The sequence below is a fragment of the Stylophora pistillata genome, chromosome 5 (assembly GCF_964205215.1).
Source record: "Stylophora pistillata chromosome 5, jaStyPist1.2, whole genome shotgun sequence".
NCBI lineage: Eukaryota > Metazoa > Cnidaria > Anthozoa > Scleractinia > Pocilloporidae > Stylophora > Stylophora pistillata.
In genome coordinates, this window is record NC_142523.1 from 20,752,174 (window position 1) to 20,771,619 (window position 19,446).

The window sequence follows — 19,446 nt, forward strand, 5'->3', positions numbered from 1 at the left end:
TGTTACAAAGTTTGGTTTCTAAGTCAATTTAAAATGTTTGCAAAACCATTGTCAATTTCTATTAAGAGCAAAAACAAGAAAAGCGTTTTCGAAGTGAGCTTGAGGTTCTTCCTAGTTTTGAACTGAACTTCAAATTCTTGGAGAGGCATGAAAAACCTCTTTCGCTCGAGACAACCCGAAAGCGAGAAAATCCTGTGAACACGGCCCAGAAAAAACAATCTCCGAGCTAACAAGTCACACCTACCCGGGTTCAATATCCATCTGCAGCCATAATCTCTTAGAAAAACAAGAAAGGATGTCAAGCAAGTTGGTTGGGTTTTCACTCGGACTACTACGACTGTCACATCTACGGCAGCGACGGTCCACGCACTAAAGGCTTTGCGATAAATTTTTGTCAACAGCCTTGCACTTTCATCAGTAGTTGGCAATAACACAACATCAATGAATAACTGCGTTGATGATCTAGCAGTAAGAGTTCTAAATGGATTGTTCACCAATGTATCGTTCAACAACTCTCCAGTGAATATCTCCATCAACTATTAAACTTTCAGTCGAATGCTTACCCCAGCGATTCAGCTAATAGCAGTCGCCTGTAGTGAATTTCTACAAATAAAAAGATTAAAGTTTTCACTTTTCATGAAACACTTCTTTGTTTTTAAAGGAATAAAAAAATCGATCAATGCAAGTAGTTGCACTTCAAGGCACTTACCTTATACGCTGTGTCTATGTCCGGCAGCCGAACAGTGTTTATAACATAACCAAAGTAAAGCGCGCGCTCTGATTGGTCAATTTAGCGTCCCCCATTTGCCCATGGGTGTACGCTGCTGACGTGAGCAAATGCAAAGACTATTTTTCCGCGCGCGCTTGTTTTTTTCTGGTCGCGTAAGATTTGTTAGATAAAAGGGAACTCTTTAGCAACAATGTATCAATGTTATGTTATAAAACAAATGGTAAACACCACAGCGTACACTATTGAGTTATGGATGCACTTGGGAGGTTTGCTAAGCACTCAAGAAGCTAGAGTCGCTCTCGGCTATCGCCTCGAGCGACTCTTACGCTTCTTTCGTGCTTAGCAACCTCCCGCGTGCATCCATAACTCAATAGTGTACGCTGTGGTGTTTACCATTTGTTAATTTCAAAATACTCCGTGTCCGGCAGTCAATTTCTTTTTTAATTTTCTGTTAATAATAACAAAGCCTTCTTTATATGGCTGAAAACTTCACTATTTCCACCGTAGTGTGAGTTTTTGTGAGCTCGGCAACCGGTATGCCGGTATTCATAACTTTGAAGCTCGCCGCGAGCTTCTGGACAGGAAATTGAAAATACTCCGTGTCCGGCATATTTTCCCGAATATTAAGTCATTACACTCAATATATTCGAGCTATACCATCCTAGGCGGTGTTAGTTGTTTTATTATTATAATTATATTTTTATCGTTTTTCTTTTTATGTATTTTTTAAAAGCAAAATGCTTCCTTCGTTTGTTTTCCTCATTATTTTTATCATTTTTCACGAAGAAAATCGCGTGAATGTTCAAATACAAGCTGTTAGCTGACTTACCCTAAGGAAAGAAGATGGGCAAACAGGGGTGGGATGGGGAGAAGGTAAACGCTTTAACTCCCAAGGTCTGATTGTTCCCCACTAATTGCTGCTTACAGGGGTGGGGTGGGGGGAAGGTAAACCCTTTAACTCCCAAGGTCTAATTGTTAACTCTCCGCTCCAAGTGCTACAAACAGGGGCGGGGTGGAGAGAAGGTAAACCCTTTAACTCCCAAGTTCTGATTGTTCCCCACTAAGTGCTGCATACAGGGGTGGGGTGGGGGGAAGGTAAACCCTTTAACTCCTAAGATCTGATTGTTACCTCTCCCCCCTAAGTGCTACATATTTCTTTGTAAAGTAAATACAATAATTCGATGTTATATTGATATAAAAACTTCGACTTTCTACCTGATGAGTTTGAGTATTCTCATTACCTGTTTCCTGGATATTGTATGAATAGTGTTGGGAGAATTTTCAAAGTAATCACTTCTGGGAGTTCAAGTTAACCAATCTCTCTTCCCCTTGGTTACCTTTTTTAAAAGGACTAAATACATAAAAAAACAACAACAATAACAGTTCGTGGCTGGTATTATGCGGCGTTTCGTCTTCACAATGACTCTTCAAATAATTTAGGGCATTTTCAGACAAGATCGTTGAGCGTCGCGCTCGGAGTCTCGTTTGCAAACATCTGTTGATACCTTGAACTACGTAAAAATGACTGTACTCTTATGAAATAGAGACCAAATGACAGAAATAAAGAGCAAAATAGAGAAAGGTTCCGGTTAATCTTTACGTAGATATGTTTAAAATTTTCCGTTGCTGCCAATCTCGTGCAGTCAGTTCTGCGTGTTGCAATTACATTGGCAAAGGTACAACCAATTTGTTGTTTTGGTATGTATGTCATGTTGTGGTTATGTCCCTAGTATAGATGTATACAAACCTTCAAATGGAAAAATTATTGAAGTTTTCAAATTAAACGTTGAACCAAAATATGCAATGACTTCTATACCTTGGCTTCTCATCATTAGATATTACAATCTAACTGATATGAGCGGAAAAGAAATACTAATAACGCGCGATTTTACAAATATCTTGCGATATTTGGACAATTGGCTAGTTTTGTGTGTAATAGGACTGTATGCAGACCAATCCGGGGATAATCAGTTAAAAAAAAAAGAGTTGAGGAAAGCCTGAATTAGGCACAGCTTACAGCCTCGTCCAATTTGCGTGTCAGAGGAATGTGTTGAAAATTGTATGACACGTAGTCCTGTTACTCGCCGATCATGTAGCCAATCTGTTGTAATTGGGCATTGCTCAGTCATGCTTAAACCCTTTAATTTTTTAAAACTGTCCAATTAAAGATTATTTGGAAAAATTGATCAATGATTATCTATAGATGTATAAATTCTCAGGTAGGTTAAATGTTTTCCAACATGATGGCTGATCTGCAATCAGTATATTATTATTTCTGTTGATCCACAATTATACTTATTACATCATAATTCTTTAACCTAAGCCAATCAAGTGAGAGACCCATGACCCTTCCAGTCATCTGGTGACAAATAAATTAAACTCTAGTAAAGTCGTTAGACCGTTTCAATGGACACCTCCCAAGAAATTTGCGATCAAGAAGTGAAGAAAAATGGAACTGCGGTTATAGAAACGTATTTGTGCACGATCCTCCCAGTAAAAAATCTAAGCAATAGTGAAAAACAGACCTGAAAAAATTCAGGCCTGTACGGGATTCGAACCACCGACCTCTGCGATATTAGTGCAGCACTCTACCAATTGAGCTAATAAGCCAACTGGGAGCAAGTCATCAAATTAGTCCGACATAAACCCGCAAGATGATAAATCAAACACAACAAATGTATGAAGTTCATATATCTGAACTGCGGTTATAGAAACGTATTTGTGCACGATCATAGCAGTAAAGAGCACCTTTAAAGCAATTGTGAAAATCAGACCTGGAAAAATTCAGGCCTGTACGGGATTCGAAACCACTGACCTCTGCGATACTTGTGCAGCGCTCTACCAATTGACCAAACAAGCAACTGGGAGCAGGCCATCAAATAAGTCCGACATAAAAATTTCTCCAATTCGGGATCTTTCGATGGCTCTAAGGAAATATATGAGGAAATGTATCAGCAACAAAGTAAAATGTTGAAAGTCTGGTGGATCAACGAAAATAAACGAAAAACTGAACTGAAAGTGTTTTAGGTAAAAAGGCAACCTCGACGCTCCAGGGTCACAAACATTATAAATTAGATAGATAGATCGTTTATTAAATAATACTTTTGCAGTCGTAAAACTGAATTGCGTGTTTTACAGATAACATTGGTTAACATATAGAGCTAAATACAATCATATAAATGTAAAAGCCTAATATGATAATTCTAGAATATGTGATTATCTAAAATTAAAGTTACCTTTCTTTGAAGCTTTAGGAGCTATTGTGCGCACCCTGGGACATAGCATAAAAGAAGAAGGGTCGAAAACGTTCCGTGTGAGAACGTGGCAAATTATATATCTCTTGACGCCTCAAATTATAACTAGATTTTTTCCTTGATGGCAGAAAATGAAACAACTTATGTTCGGGATTGTTAACGATGGAATCGAACAAATGACAACAGAGTTCTATGCGTCTATCATACAACGTTGGCAGGCCTAGTCTGTCAAGGCATTCCCAATATGACATTTCAGGTGAAATTATGGAAAGCACACGTTTCTGAATTCTTTCTATATCCTCATTAAGATAGGCCGGGAGAGCATGATGGATACTGGAGCGCAGTATTCTAGTATAGGTCTAATTGTTGTACAATAAAAGTTCATAATGTCAGTAAGGGGAACACGGGCCCTTTTCAGGAGGACAATAAAATACAGGCGCTTATTTGCTTTCTTAATGCATGCAGTCTGCAATGTGATTGTTCATTTCAAGTCACTGGATATCGTAACACCTAATATCTTCGCGCGGTCGGTGACAGGAAGCTCGTGACCATCTACCTCGAGAGGGGAGAAGTTATGAGGGTTCTTCTTGAAGTCAATAATCATCTCCTTGCATTAATTATCTGCTAAAGAAAGGTAAACTTGGAGCGGATCCATCGAAAATATCGAAATAATCAGGAACACTAACAAGAGGCTAGCCCATTATAACGCTTAAACGGATGACTGAAACAAATATTACATTGACAAATTCGACTGCAAACTATGGTTTTATTACACGTGCAAATGCTCTGCACCTTAAACATAGTAAGGCAACGATACTCTGAAAGTTGATTTCAAAGGTGAATTAACTAACCAAAGGCAAATAAAACGTCTAAGAAAATCATCTTGATCTTGTTCGTTGTGGAAGACTGCTATCTGCTAAGAGTCGGACCCTAAATAATGCTGCGAGTCGCCTCACACGTGAGATCCTTGTTTAAGCCACAAGGGTTTTTGGGATCACCACGTAGCTAACATCGCATAAAATTCCTGGAAGATAATATACGGCGCAGGGTTGTTTTAATGTCCGAGAAAACTGTTTTGGAGAGAAATCACTTTTTCGCCACAGAGGAATGTAGATGGATTTTGTCGATGTTGATGCGTACTCAGCTGCTGCACCCTTTCATGATCGCCGAATGGATCACGGCAGAAAGTGTGTAGGGCCAACACAATAGAAACCATCTCGACTTTCCCGTAAACCAATCTGGGATCTCTTCGATTTCAAGGTTTCATTTGTCGGAGATCTAGGAAGGTCGGGAAACAGTAAAATTACCGATCGTCTACGATTTTCTTGACTTACGAAAACCAGGCATTACAACTAAAAAACCGAGAGTTATTAGGTTATTTAATAAGCAGCGAGATCAGTAAAGTTACTGTATGCTGAGGTCAGAGATACAACCTCAAAGCTCCAGTGCGACATTTCATAAACTGCCTAACGAAAGCTAAACATTTGAAAAACAAAAGACACGGATGTGGCCATTTTAATGAAATTAACGAACAGAGACTGTATGGAAACCGACGGTTGACTGATACGAATGAAACAAATTTCGGCATGGATTCGATTGCAAACTATCTTTCATTTGTTTTCAAGCGGTGTAGACCAGTGTTTGAATTCTGAAAATTGGACGCTTTTACGGCACAAAACAGCAATACAATGAAAATTGATTGTAAATGCAAATTAACTGACCTAAGACAAATAAATTGATAAAGAAAATCACCTTGATCCTGTTTGATGTTCAAAGGAACTCCGCTCAGACTGTTTTGTAATGCAATAACACTTTCAGTCTACTTTCGCGTCAATTAGTTGACCAGACGAAATCATGATTACCCTCTTCCACACTCTACAACACAGAGACAGACAAACGAGACGGAGAATCTGCTTCGGCATCTTTTACCAGGAAACGAATAACTTATGAGAGGTCAAGGAAAGCTTCCCGGGCGGGAGGGAGTGTAAAAAAAATACAATTAACTATTAATAGAACAGACCAACCCCCCAAGGTTAAACAGATGAATTCGAACCCCGCAAGGTTGTCTTGAGGGGGGGGGGGGGTTATAGCAATGTAAACTTAGCTCTTCGTTGTGGAAAAGAACTTATTAAGGAAAACAACCACAGCAACTGTAAGTCTGTTCAAAATTGCTGACTTTTGTTCCTTTTTTGCCTAGTTGGGGTATCTCGAAGAAATCTCATTTGTTTCAAGCTCAACTCTGCGGACTATTCATGCAGAGGAGAGAATTCAAAACGACTAAAATGCTACCTACAGAATCCTCAATTGTTTTTTAAGTTTTACGGCCCGTTATGACTGACGGGGAAGTTTGGGATAAAGGAGCATGGTCGAGCAGGATTTTGAAAAACGTTCGGCAAAAAAATTCAAGAGTTCAACAGTCTTTAATTCAAAAATTGTTTTAAGAATGACTTATTTTAAATAAAATGACCTCTTGAACTGCTGTTAGTGGGAAAGACAATTCAATATGATACCTGGACACTAGATTTGATAAAGGGAACGAGAAATGTTCCTATCGTCATCAAAGTGATGGCTCTTTTAACACAAAATCCGTGACTTTCAAAAGTAGTTCTATTATGGGACTTGTCAGGGGAAACTTGGTGGAGAGTTTCTTCTTTACCACTGGCTTTCTGATGTAATATCTGCAACATTTATGAGACAACAAAAAATATTGATGGCAATGATTCAACAGAAATTTAAAGGTTCACCTGTTTAATTTGCCCTGTCATTTCTTCTGCCCCTCATCATTTACTGTACGACAGTAGTTCATCATTTATGCTAGTTGGCGTTACAGAACAAATCTACTTGAACTAATTTTTTGTTTTGTTCTGTTTTTTTTTTATTTATTTTTTTTTTATTTCTAGTTTTAATTTTCATCTACTCTTTTTAAGGTTGTTTTTTTCAACCAATGACAATTAAGTAAGTTTTGATTACTCCCACTCCGATGGGTCCCCTCTGATAAACCCTTCAATAATTCCACTCCCCTCGTCTGCAAACCTTTGAAATTAATGAACCTTCCAGGATATCTTGAAACGCTTACGATAAGCTATCAAATATTACAACTGCAAGAACAATTGCGGGAAAAATGGCATAAAAGAATTGCACGCCATTCATTCTCAATACTACAAAAAAGCCTAGTCGACAATAATGGCCAAACAAAACTTGCTAGATCAGAAATTAAACACGAAGGCGCGCTATATAAGGAAGTCTTCCCTGGGAAGACCTAGGCTCATTTGTCACTCACCATTGACGTGTGCGGGTCGAATTGAAATGCTGGTAGACGAACAAAAAGAGCTAATGAGATATCTATTGTTTACTTCCACCAGCATGGTGGCATGAAGTAATGTGCGAACCACCTACTTCGATCTCAAATTTACCGCCACAAATAAAGACAGTTTCCATTGGAGAAAGGAAATACAAATCTCAAAAATTCTTGTATTGTGATGAAGACATAAAACAATTTTGAGGAATGCGCCCGCTGTTCACTGCTTTGGAGTACCTGTAGCTCAAACTGACTTGACTCTAAGAGTTCTACATCACACGACGGTTGATTGACAAATGGTCCAGTGGAACCTAAGGCTCCATTTATAGCGCGCCCTCGTGTTTAAAAGCAAAATCAACTGCACTATTGACTACGAACAGTCCCAGCTTTTTCGGCGAAGTCCGTGGCGCGATTGTCTGAAAAAAAAAAACATCCACTCGGGTCTCCATTCATTTTTTTTCCCCTAGTGCCACGTACTTCACCGAAAATGGCGGACTGCTCATAGTCTACTGCACTATCATACCTAAATTCTTCTGCGTATCCAACTCGGATTTGATTCTCAACCACTTCACCATATTCCAGAAAATTCTTGAGCACGTAAAGTTGTCGGTAAAGAAGAACAGCTTCGGCAGGAGACAGATATCCGCCAGAGGATAATACTAATAACGTTAAACGTTCCATGATCCTCAGCACGAAACATTTCTGAAAAATGAACGAAAAATATTAACATTTGATTGCGATACACTTTTGTTGTCGTCAGACACAGATTGACCACATGATTAAAGTTTGAATTAATAAGCGCTACATGTCAATCACCGCCGTAAAGAAGGAAAACTGTTTTTTTGCACGGTCCGAATAGAGCGGATGGGAGTTTAGGAAAGATGCCTTTCGCCATCTTGAAACGAATTGCAATTACTTAAACTTTAAAATCTCAGTGTTTCTATAATGCTTGGAATAAGCAATCTTCTCTGAATGTTTGTTTCTATTTTGCCTCAACCCTTTGACTGCCATGAGTGACCAAGGCAGAATTTCTCCTTACCATATCATTACAACATCAAGTAGACAAGTGATGAGAATGAAGAAAAAATAGGTCCGCAATGCGTACATGTGTGGCTTACGAAATTGAGCTGCTTTTTAGTGTCTGGTGTCATAATGAGTTTCTTCTAGAAGAGCTAATATTTGATTAAGGCTGGATAGTTTTTAATATTGTTCCTGATCATCAATAAAACAAGATGACTGGCATACAGTAGTACTGAAACGTTCACTTTCAAGTTATGAGTTAATGACCAAACTTTGTTATGGAGGTCTCATTTTCACAACAAAGGTTGCACCGGTAACATGAGGATTTTAGGAACTAAAAAAAAACGTCCGCATCCTCTCCCATAGTGGCCTGAAAAATTCAGTCATGAATTTGTTTACGTAACAAAGTAAAATTGAGTTCTGAAGTTTGTAGGTTAATTGTCTTTTCCAAGTCAAGTTTATTTTGGTCAGCTACTGAGTGTATCAATCAGCCCAACCTACTTCGTATAAATCTGATTGGTTTCTAGTGTGATCTATTGATGCTTAGCCTAGTTTACATTTTCACTTGAGTTTTGCACTAGTGATACATGAAAAAGGCACCTAACTGTTTTCAACCAGTCAAGAGTGTAATTTTTCATGTATATCAGTATTGCGATGAATTAACGAAGACAAAACAAGTAACTGAAAAGGAGTTGTAGTCTACCAAATAGACTACCAAACAGAAATCTTGGATTATGACATAGTGCAGTTTACAATTCGTGTAAGCCACACAAAAATACTAGTTGATCCAATACCAAATTCTCAGATCAAACATCATAAGAATTGTTTAGCTGACAGTAATGAGAATTACTAATGAGATCAGGGAGTGAAAAGGTTAAGGAAGGTTGGTCTGTGAATTTGAAATTTTGAGCTCATATAAATCGAATTTAAACAGAATTACCTGTAACACCGTCATATGAACCCCTCAAATGTACAAGCAACTTTTGAAAGACCTAGCGAGATACTTAATGTCCTTAAGTGAAATACTCACTGTTTGTTCTTGGGCTTCGACAATCTTTATGAGCCAAAAAATGTTTAGAACATTGTCTTCTACTGAAAAGCAGTTGGCCTGAAATAACAAGAAACTTAATCTCATAAAGTTATCATAAATTCAGTCCAGTCACTCTAGCCATTGTTCACTGTAGTAAGAATGTAAGGATGAGTTACAAGGTCAACCCTGCATCAGAGTTAACAATGAGTGACTAGCATCTGATTTCTCCTTACGATGTCATCCCTGAGTCATATATTACAGTCCCGAGAATGTAAGAAATGATCACCTACTAAAGAAACTCTTGACTGTTTAACAAATTCTCCTTGTTGTGAGCTTAGGAAACGTGTAAAGAAACAGAAATCCTAACAAACGACGCTGCCCTTAACATCCATATTTATATTCTCCATTTCTCTATACATCTCCTGTGATACCGGCAAGGAGAACTTGTTTGACAATCAGGAAGTCCTTTTGATAGCGATCATTTCTTTCATTCTCATCACCTAAATGTTCAATTTAGGGGAGGTAGTTTCAGGAGCAATGAGATGTTCGTCACCCTTAGGAGTTAATGGTTTTCAAACCTAACCTGATGCACAGCACACATCAGTTCAAACAGAAGCGAAGTAGCATTGTCCAGAACTTCTCTCAATAGTTTATCAGACTGAAAAGAAACAGAAAGTACATATAGTGATAACAGCAGATGTCTCATTACATTTTTTAGTACCAAGGCATCCTCACGAGAATTACTATGCGAGAAATTATTTCGAGAATTGGATTCCTTTAAGTCCCATGCAAAGGTAAGCAGAGAATGATACTTAAGTATCCTGGCGCTGATGTGGAGGTCCTGCCTTCTAATGAGAACCCAGGAGGAGTCCACAAACAAAAAATCACCATGAAGTGAACCCAGAGGATATAAAGGGAGGACTGCACAAAAAGTCCCCAGGTTTTTGATAAAGAGCATCTACAACACATTATGTTTTATTTTTTTTCGTTAACACTTCATCACCCAAAATTTCAGGAGTCACTATAGGGTGGGGCCTGAGCCCGAGTTGGTTTGGCCATGCACAGTTTAGTAGACTTACAACTCGTTAGTTGTGTCCTTGCTTATTTTGTTTGTGATACAACTAGGACGGGCTGTAGCAAAAGTGTACCCTTGTAGATGTATTTGAAAACAATAACCCTACCTCTTGTTCCCTATCTCCCTCTGTAAACATGTTCTTGTCAGCTCCTGACAACAACAGTTGAGCTACTGGAGAGATACCAACTGGTTGCTGTAATGTGGTTAAAGGATGAAGAACAATGCATTTGAGAAGATCCTTGATAGCTTGTCCTCTGTAAAAAGAAAGCACTTCAACCGAGACAGTGTCTGGACAATTAACAGAGTGACTTGTGTACAAATAATATTTTGACTAGCCTGCTTGCAGGCAGTAGTTTGTGTTTTCAAGTGTGAGATTCAGCTCGGCGAGTATTCAGCCCAAGTTCAAGCCCTGCATGGCCAGGAACATTGTGTTGTTCTTAGGCAAGACACTTTACTCTCGTCGCTTCATGCTACGGAAACTGGAGTTAAGCGCCTACCTGAAGGGGCCTTGAAATCTTCCAGCAATGTGATAAAGGTTGTTGTAAAGTAGTTACTTACAATGATTAAGATGCCTCAGCATCACCAACTTACTTGTGTGCTTTTATGACCATCAATCGTGTGGATAGAATGTCTGTCTCATGAAACAGACATACAAATGTCTCAAACAACACCACAACAAAGCTGCAAATGATTAAAAGAAAAATTTCAACCAAACCTGAAAGTACAAAGTTCCAGAGGGGGATTAGCAGGATTTCCGAAGATCGAAAGAAAGTACCGCACAAAATTTACGTCCAATTGGGAGCAAATAATTGTGCCAGGATAAGTGCTATTTGAAATGACCATATTTTTTTGGAAAGAAACTACTTGTAAGTATAACTGACAGCAAGATTGATAAAACAGCTGCTGAGGGCCCGAAATAATTTCCAAAGAAATAAAACTCACTTTGAACTCTCTTACATCTTATGGTCTCATTTGCTGTCTTCTTCGTTTTCTCGCCGTCTCAACCATACAGACTAGACTAGACACCCTGTATCCCCGCTTAAGTTGGAAAAAGGGGTCCACTGGGCCCTCTTTGACCAATTTCTTAGAATAAAAACCGTCAGTGCAAAGCGCATTTAGTTTGCAAAAAAAAGAAAGAAATTCAACCGCTAATAGAACTGAGTTACAGGAGAGCAAATATTTTCTGTTCCGCACGACCCAACTCAGCATTAAGCATTTTATCAACATGATTGTCGCTCTATTTCTATCTTCAGGGTTTGTACACTTTTTCAGGCCAAAGATTCAAGGACTTTACAAGGACTCTCCAGGACCGTACTTAGAAAACTCAAGGACTTTTTGTAATGACAATTTTACCTCAAAATCAAGAAAAATGAAAAATGGTTCTGTTAACAACTATGTTTTGGGTTTACCGATGGTGCAAAACAAAAGTAGATATTTTTCGATGTTATTCAATAAAAAATCAAGGACTTTCAAGGACCCTAAACAAAATTCAAGTACTTTCAAAGCCTTGAAATCGGCCTCTTGAAACTCAAGGGTTTTCAAGGGTTTTCAAGATGCGTACGAACCCTGTATCTTTCTAGTTTTAGTTGCTGCTCACTTTTCCAACCCCTGCTCGCATAATCTCATGCAGCCCTCATAGGGATATTTTTCATTTGCCACAACCAGTTTCCCCAGGCTTACTGGATTCAATATGCACCACCCTCATATCCTACACTGCACCTTTCAAAAGTTTTAAGTCGAACTATAAGTAGCATCTTTTGTGCTCTTCGCAAGGTTCCTTTGTCGAGTTCATCACCTTCTTAGTATCATTGACAAAGGAAAGCCAGCCATTTGAAATGTAACACCCCTGTTTAGTATAATTGTCACGTGCGAGGTGATTATAGCGAGATAGATCACAATCCCTGACTAATCAAAGTGCAAAAATCTCTTTCATCATCAGCGTAATTATTCTAATTTTCAAAATGTTGCACAGAGCAACATGGGTGATATGAAAATAACCCTTACTCAAGCTTATCCTCTCTATTGCTTCCTTTCTTTTGCGATGATTGGCTGCGGGATTGAGGCATGTACTGCTGTAGTTGACCCATTCCTTTCTTTTGCGATGATTGGCTGCGGGATTGAGGCATGTACTGCTGTAGTTGACCCACCATGAACACAAAGAGATCTGCTGACTTGAGTTGAACTGCAATCAATATTTGAAGCAAAGGATCCAGATAGGAAACCATAAAACATGTAGTGTAAGGGGGGCACTATGGTGCAAAGCCAATCAGAGAAGAGGATTATCTTCCACCGTCACCATACTGGATGCTATTCCAGCCATATAATGGGTTAGTTTGCACCACATGTTACAAAATACTCTTCTCTAATGGTCGGGCAGGACAGTGCCCCCTTATACTGTCAACTGAAAGCAAAGTCATGATTTAAAACATTGGCCTGTAATTCAGACTACCTTTGTTGAAAAACGATTGCGTTACTGTTGCGTGACATCCGGTCAGGCTGTGCCGAGTTGTAATTTAAAAACACTGGCCTGTCACTCAGACTACCTTCAATGTCCACTTTATTGTTTACAGTCTGGTGCGTAAACATTCAAGGAAGTGCGATTGCAATGAACAAATTGGGAAGCATATTAGTGAGTATTCCCTAAATGGTACAAGTGCTTCAATGCCTTTTACAAGTAACATTTTCCTTTCTGTCTGATTTATCAAAAGCTCAGATCAAGCAAATCTACTGAGCACTACTACTACTGCTCATTATTTGATAAATTTGCACAGGGATGCGACATGTGTACGTGTAGCATGATAGCTTTTTTCACTGATGTGTAAATTTTCCATTGTCGATTTATTCCTTTTTCAAGCCAAAAAGTTCTTTGTTTTACACAACAATGTAACACATAGGAGACTTATAGCTCTGAACAACAAAGTCGTGCATTCGTTTTTGTCCGTGCAAGCAGAAAAAAAAATCGTATGTGCATGTCTGACTACCGTGCATCTGAGCATATGAAATGTGCCTGGGTTGTGTGCTGTATTCGATTTACGTTTACATTAATTCAGCCTCGCTTCCGTTCAAGATTCGATGTATAATCACTTCCGGTAATGGCGACGACACATGTTAGAAAATATTAAAAGTTCTGTGTTGAAATCCAAGAATATATCTCCGTTTCTCGTGCCATCCGAACACCACATGGTGTCAGGAGTGAACAAGAAGATATAAACTGTGTCCAGAACGGATATTTAGTGATCAGTGATCAGGAATTACGCGGAAATATGGCTACGAATCTTCCACCACCGAAAGCTCTTTGTCTATCGGGAAATGCAAGTGAGAATTTCAAGTTGTTCAAGCAGCAGTACGAATTATATGTGAACGCCATTGGATTATCTCATGCCAGTAAGGAAAGGAGAAGTGCTATACTGCTAAATCTCGCAGGTGAGGAGGCGCTGAAAATCTACAATGGCTTCACATGGGCTCCAGCTGTAGGTGACCCCGAAGGGGAGGAACATGTACCAGCAGAGGACAAACTGGATCCGGAATTAATTCTGGAGAAATTCCAGAGGTTCTGCACGCCGAAAACAAACGTTACTTATGAACGTTACAAGTTTCACAGGTATACGCAATCAGAAGGTGAGAGTTTCGATAATTTCTTATCACAAATTAACACTCTCGTGTCTACGTGTGCCTACGGTGAACTAAAGGACGATTTTGTCAGAGATAAGATCGTATTGGGTATAAATAGTGATAAGGTCAGAGCACGGCTGTTGAGAGATGGTGAACTGACTTTAGAAAAAGCGATAAATGAGTGTAGAGCAGAAGAATGTTCTGGAAGGTGGGCTCAAGATATAAAAGGAGAGACTTCTAAAGTGCAGGCAGTTCAACATAGGCGGAAAGGAGGCCCTCGTGACAAGGGACCACGTAGTAACGGGCAGCAAAGAAGTGCATCAAATTGCTCCCAGGCATCGAATAGCCGGTCATGCCGGTGGTGTGGAAAGGAGGTGCACCCCAGAGAAAGATGCCCTGCAAAAGACAGTAAAGGTAACAAGTGCAAACGCCCAGGACATTGGGGCAAGGTCTGCAGGAGTAGCAAAGAAAAAGGGTCTGTACAAGAGGTAGCAGAAGTGCAGTCTGACTCAGATGAGTACTACTTCTTAGGAAGCATCAGTGATGAAAGTTACTCTATTGAGAGTATCAACAACAGGAAACGCAGGAGTGCATGGTTTACGGAAGTCCAGGTGTCAGGTCAGAGCCTGAAATTTGCTGTTGATACTGGAGCAGATGTGACAGTCATTCCCAAAGCTGTGTATGATACACAGTTTTCACACTTCAATTTGCAGAAGCCTGACAGGCCTCTTAGTGGCCCAGATCAAAGCAACCTTTCAACTTTTGGATTCTTTACTGCAGAACTAAAGAAAGGTGATCAGACAATCACAGAGGATATATATGTGTTCCCCAAAGGCTCTCTATTGCTAGGTAGAGACGCTTGTGCAGATCTAGGTGTCGTTAAGTTCATTGGAAAAGTTACGTCAGATCCTATCCAGTCAGCGGAGTTCGGATCAATGTTCAAAGGCTTAGGAAAGCTAGAAGGAGAATATAAGATTAAGATCGAGCAAAACGCAGAGCCATACAGTGTGATGACTCCCAGGAGGATATCTATTCCACTACGTCCTCTAGCCAAAGCTGAACTTGACAAGCTTATCGAGCTAGATGTTATAGAACGGTGCACAGAACCATCGGAATGGTGTTCTCCTATGGTCGTGGTGCCTAAAGGAAATGGCAAAGTGAGGATCTGTGTGGATCTCACGAAGCTTAACGAAGTAGTGAAGAGAGAAAGAATCATGCTCCCCACAGTGGATTATACAATTGCTCTGATGGGAGGTGCTAAGGTTTTCTCTAAACTGGATGCCAATGCGGGCTTCCACCAAATCTGCTTGGATGAAGATTCAAGGAAACTGACCACGTTCATCTCACCATTTGGTCGATTTCGATACAAGCGAATTCCCTTCGGTATCAAATCTGGCCCTGAGAAGTTTCAGAGTGAGATCTACCGAATACTAGGTGGTCAACAAGGTGTGGTATGTCTCATGGATGACATTGTCGTGTTCGGAAAGAACCAGGAGGAACATGACGAGAGACTCGTACAGACATTAACACGGCTGAAAGCAGCAGGTGTCACCTTGAATAAGGATAAGTGCCAATTCAGCAAAAGCCAGATTGACTTTCTAGGTCATCGGATCGGAGTTAATGGTGTGGAAAGCTCTCCAGAGAAGGTTGAGGCTATATTGAAAATGCGCGCTCCAGAGAATGTGAGTGAGGTAAGAGGTCTGATGGGTACAGTGAACCAGCTCATGAAGTTTGTACCCAACCTTGCTACTATGACACAACCTCTACGTGAACTCTTGAGCTCTCACAGTGCATGGTGCTGGGGTCCAGCACAGGAACAGGCTTTTAAAGAGATTAAACAATGCTTGACGAGCAGCCCAGTGTTGCAAATATATGATCCTTCACTGGAGACCAAGGTGTCAGCAGATGCGTCTTCATACGGACTTGGCGGAGTGCTTTTGCAAAAGCACGGTGACAGGTGGGCGCCAGTGGCGTATGCGTCCAAAAGCCTTCTGGATGTAGAGAAAAGGTACGCCCAGATTGAGAAGGAGGCCTTAGCTAGTACCTTCGCATGTGAACGATTCACAGATTACATTCTGGGAAAGGATATTATACTTGAGACTGATCATAAGCCTCTTGTACCACTGCTATCCACGAAGGAGTTGGATCAACTACCCGTACGTATTCAACGAATGAGAATGAGGCTCATGAGATACTCGTTCACACCTGTTCATGTGCCAGGAAAACTGTTGTACACTGCCGACACGCTATCTCGTTCTCCAACACCAGCCAAATCAGGTGATTCATTTCATGAGGAAGTGAACTTATATGCTCATCAAGTCATAGCTGGAATGCCTATCAGTGATAGCAAATTAGATGATATTATGATCCATCAACAGGAGGATGAAGCATGCAGGCAAATTATGAACTATGTAGCTGAAGGTTGGCCTGAAAAACATAATGTCAAGGGTTTAGTCAGCCCTTATTTTGCTCATAGAGCAGAGCTGACAGTGGTTAAAGGGCTGTTGATGATGGGACCTCGAGTCGTTATACCATCGTCTATGAAATTGGAAGTCCTGGATAAGATCCACGACGGTCACCAAGGGATTGTCAAGTGCAAGGCATTGGCCAGAAACACAGTGTGGTGGCCAAGCATGATGAAGAATATAGAGGAGTTAATTGAAAACTGTCGCAAGTGTCAGTCTAACAGGAAAAATCCTCCAGAACCTCTAGTTCCTACCATGCTCCCACAACGACCATGGCAATACATAGCCACTGATGTCTATGAACTCAATAAAAGACTGTATTTAGTAATGATTGATTACTACTCCAGATGGATAGAGGTAGCTAGTCTGAGTTCAATTGCCTCAGCAGAGGTCATAGACAGGATGAAACGTGCATTTTCCAGATTCGGAATTCCAGATCAAGTAAAATCTGACAATGCCAGCTACTATACATCAAGGGAATTTAAGATGTTCACTTTAGATTACGGGTTTCGACATGTCACTAGCAGCCCAGGTCATGCTTCAGGCAACGGTAAAGCAGAGAGAGCAGTGCAAACAGCTAAACGTCTCCTAGCTGGCTCTCAAGATCCTTATCTTGCTTTGCTACAGTATAGAGCGACACCATTGGCTAATGGTTATTCTCCAGCTGAGCTAATGATGTCAAGGAGGCTCAAAACCAAAGTGCCGGTGGCCCCGTCTCAGCTGTCCCCAAACCTTGTGCAGAATCATGCCCTACGTCAGTTTGAAGACAATCACAAAACCAACCAGAAGCTGCACTTCGACAGAAGGCATTCAGCGAGGCCTCTTGTTCCCTTAGAGAAGGGAGATGAAGTGATGGTACAAGACAGAGGACAGTCTGGAACAGTGGTGGAGAAGTGCACACCTCGTTCTTATGTGATCCATACGGACACTGGGTCATATAGAAGGAATAGAGTACAGATCAACAAGATACCACCCCCACCCCCAGCTGCAGCTACATCTCCAGCCAAACCCACACCGGTGCCAGTACCTCCATCACCTAAACTTCCTTCACCCCAAACAGCTAACACTGCAGAAGGAACTGGCACATCAAAAGTGTACACCAGATCTGGCCGTCAATCTAAGCCCTCATCTAGATTGAAGGATTATGAGCCATAAGTGAAGTTATACTTTCTGGCCAGATTTTCTCTGGTTTCTCAGACAGAAAGTCATAACTATGAACGCGTATTCTAGTGTGTGTGAGACTTAGTGCAGAGACAAATGACAATAGCTACCCAGGATGTGTTTCTTAACAAAATGACGATTACTTGAGGACATTTGATTGACGTTGTTTTAATTTTAAATTTCACGCTAGATAAGAAACAAGTATGTCTAAGTAAGTTTCTCTTTCATTATCTTAAAGGGGGAGATGTGCTGTATTCGATTTACGTTTACATTAATTCAGCCTCGCTTCCGTTCAAGATTCGATGTATAATCACTTCCGGTAATGGCGACGACACATGTTAGAAAATATTAAAAGTTCTGTGTTGAAATCCAAGAATATATCTCCGTTTCTCGTGCCATCCGAACACCACAGGTTGTTAACTTACATCTGAGTGGTAGGGTACCGTACCTTCCAAAAGTATTTTTTTTTTAAGTTAAAACTCTTCTCTGCGGCCGTAAAAAGCTCCTGGATGAGAATAATGTCTTCTCCATGATATGCGCTTGAAGGATTTCTGTCTTCAGCTAATTAAACAAGTGCAATAGCTGTGAACTGAAAAAGAATATGATAATAACATAAAGGACTCAAATCTAACTAATGTTATTCAGTAGCCATGAGCCCTCAATTTATAATTTTTCTTTTGCTGTGGGCTGTTTGCTCCACATAAGCCAGGTTCTCTTAAAACTGGACAATGACCTGAGGTTTGGCAATACAGCTGCAAATTGTATTAGTAATAAAAATGCACCTGTTTTAAATATTAGCAAAGTGTTTCCTGAGGAGATTTTTTACATGTACTTAAATGAAAAAGAGAACAGAATTGTACATGGAAAAAAAAAAGACAGAACTCAAACAACAAATACATGTAAATAGATAAATCAGCATCAGTTGCATAAAAGGAAAATCAACAATCAACTAGTGGTTTGACCAAGTTGCATTTATTTGAGAGACCTTTTGTCCCCAACTTTTGAATTTCAGCGTGTTATTAAATAAATGTATGTAATACTTACTTGTCAACTTTGTTTGATCCGGTGGGTGAAGTTGGTGTGGAACTCCTTCGACCGTGATGGAGTGTAGATTTTTGATGAGAGAGGCAATCAAAATTTATAATCAATTAACCCTAAAAAATAATTATTTGCATTACAAGTGTACATCGATATCTTAGCCATAAATGAAACTAAATTGGATGACACAATAGGCGATAATGAAATTCATATTTCTGGCTATGAAACTATTCGTAGAGATCGCTCTACTAACGGTAGGTCTGGAGGGGGTGTTTGTTTTTTTATTCGTTCCGAAATCAATTATTCTGTTCGCTCTGATCTAATATGTGAACAAATAGAAAGTCTGACTGTCGAAATCAAGAAGCCCAGATCAAGGCCTTTTGCCGTTATGACCTGGTATAGACCCCCTGATTCTTCAATTGACCTTTTTAGACCATTTGAAGAACTTATTGGAAAACTAGACTCAGAAAATATCGAATATTACGTCTTAGGAGATCTGAATTGTAATATGGCCGCACCTAAGTTTGACAAAAGTACAAATATCTTATCTAATATTGCTGATGTTTACGGCCTTGACCAGTTAATAACTGAACATACTAGAATTACCGACAAATCACGTACTTTAATTGATCTAATTTTTACAAATACTCCAGATAGGGTCGTCTGCTCAGGGGTCTCACATATAGGCATCAGCGATCACAGTTTAGTTTACGTTTTTCGTAAAGTTTCTATTGAATCGACAACGAATAAGCATACTACCCTG

At 39.9% G+C, this 19,446-nt stretch overlaps 1 protein-coding gene across 8 annotated transcripts in view; it reads right to left on the reverse strand.

The window, feature by feature from the left end:
- Positions 1-6,385: 6,385 nt before the first annotated feature.
- LOC148730750 (uncharacterized protein C12orf56-like) overlaps positions 6,386-19,446 on the reverse strand; it is an 18,704-nt gene continuing 5,643 nt past the window's right edge. For 3 of the 8 annotated variants that reach the window (XM_088759552.1, XM_088759557.1, XM_088759551.1), the window contains exons 3-11: positions 18,690-18,799; positions 18,071-18,234; positions 12,412-12,589; positions 10,999-11,088; positions 10,514-10,661; positions 9,916-9,990; positions 9,333-9,410; positions 7,806-7,984; positions 6,386-6,662 (exon numbers count right to left, since the gene is read on the reverse strand). In XM_088759552.1, coding sequence (XP_088615678.1) covers positions 6,542-6,662; positions 7,806-7,984; positions 9,333-9,410; positions 9,916-9,990; positions 10,514-10,661; positions 10,999-11,088; positions 12,412-12,557 — 837 coding nt within the window. In that variant the 5' untranslated portion in view covers positions 12,558-12,589; positions 18,071-18,234; positions 18,690-18,799 and the 3' untranslated portion in view covers positions 6,386-6,541. Of the gene's footprint in view, positions 6,663-7,805; positions 7,985-9,332; positions 9,411-9,915; positions 9,991-10,513; positions 10,662-10,998; positions 11,089-11,349; positions 12,197-12,411; positions 12,590-18,070; positions 18,235-18,689; positions 18,800-19,446 lie in introns of those variants that run through there. The other 5 variants (XM_088759554.1, XM_088759555.1, XM_088759556.1 and 2 more) reach the window with 5 other exon arrangements.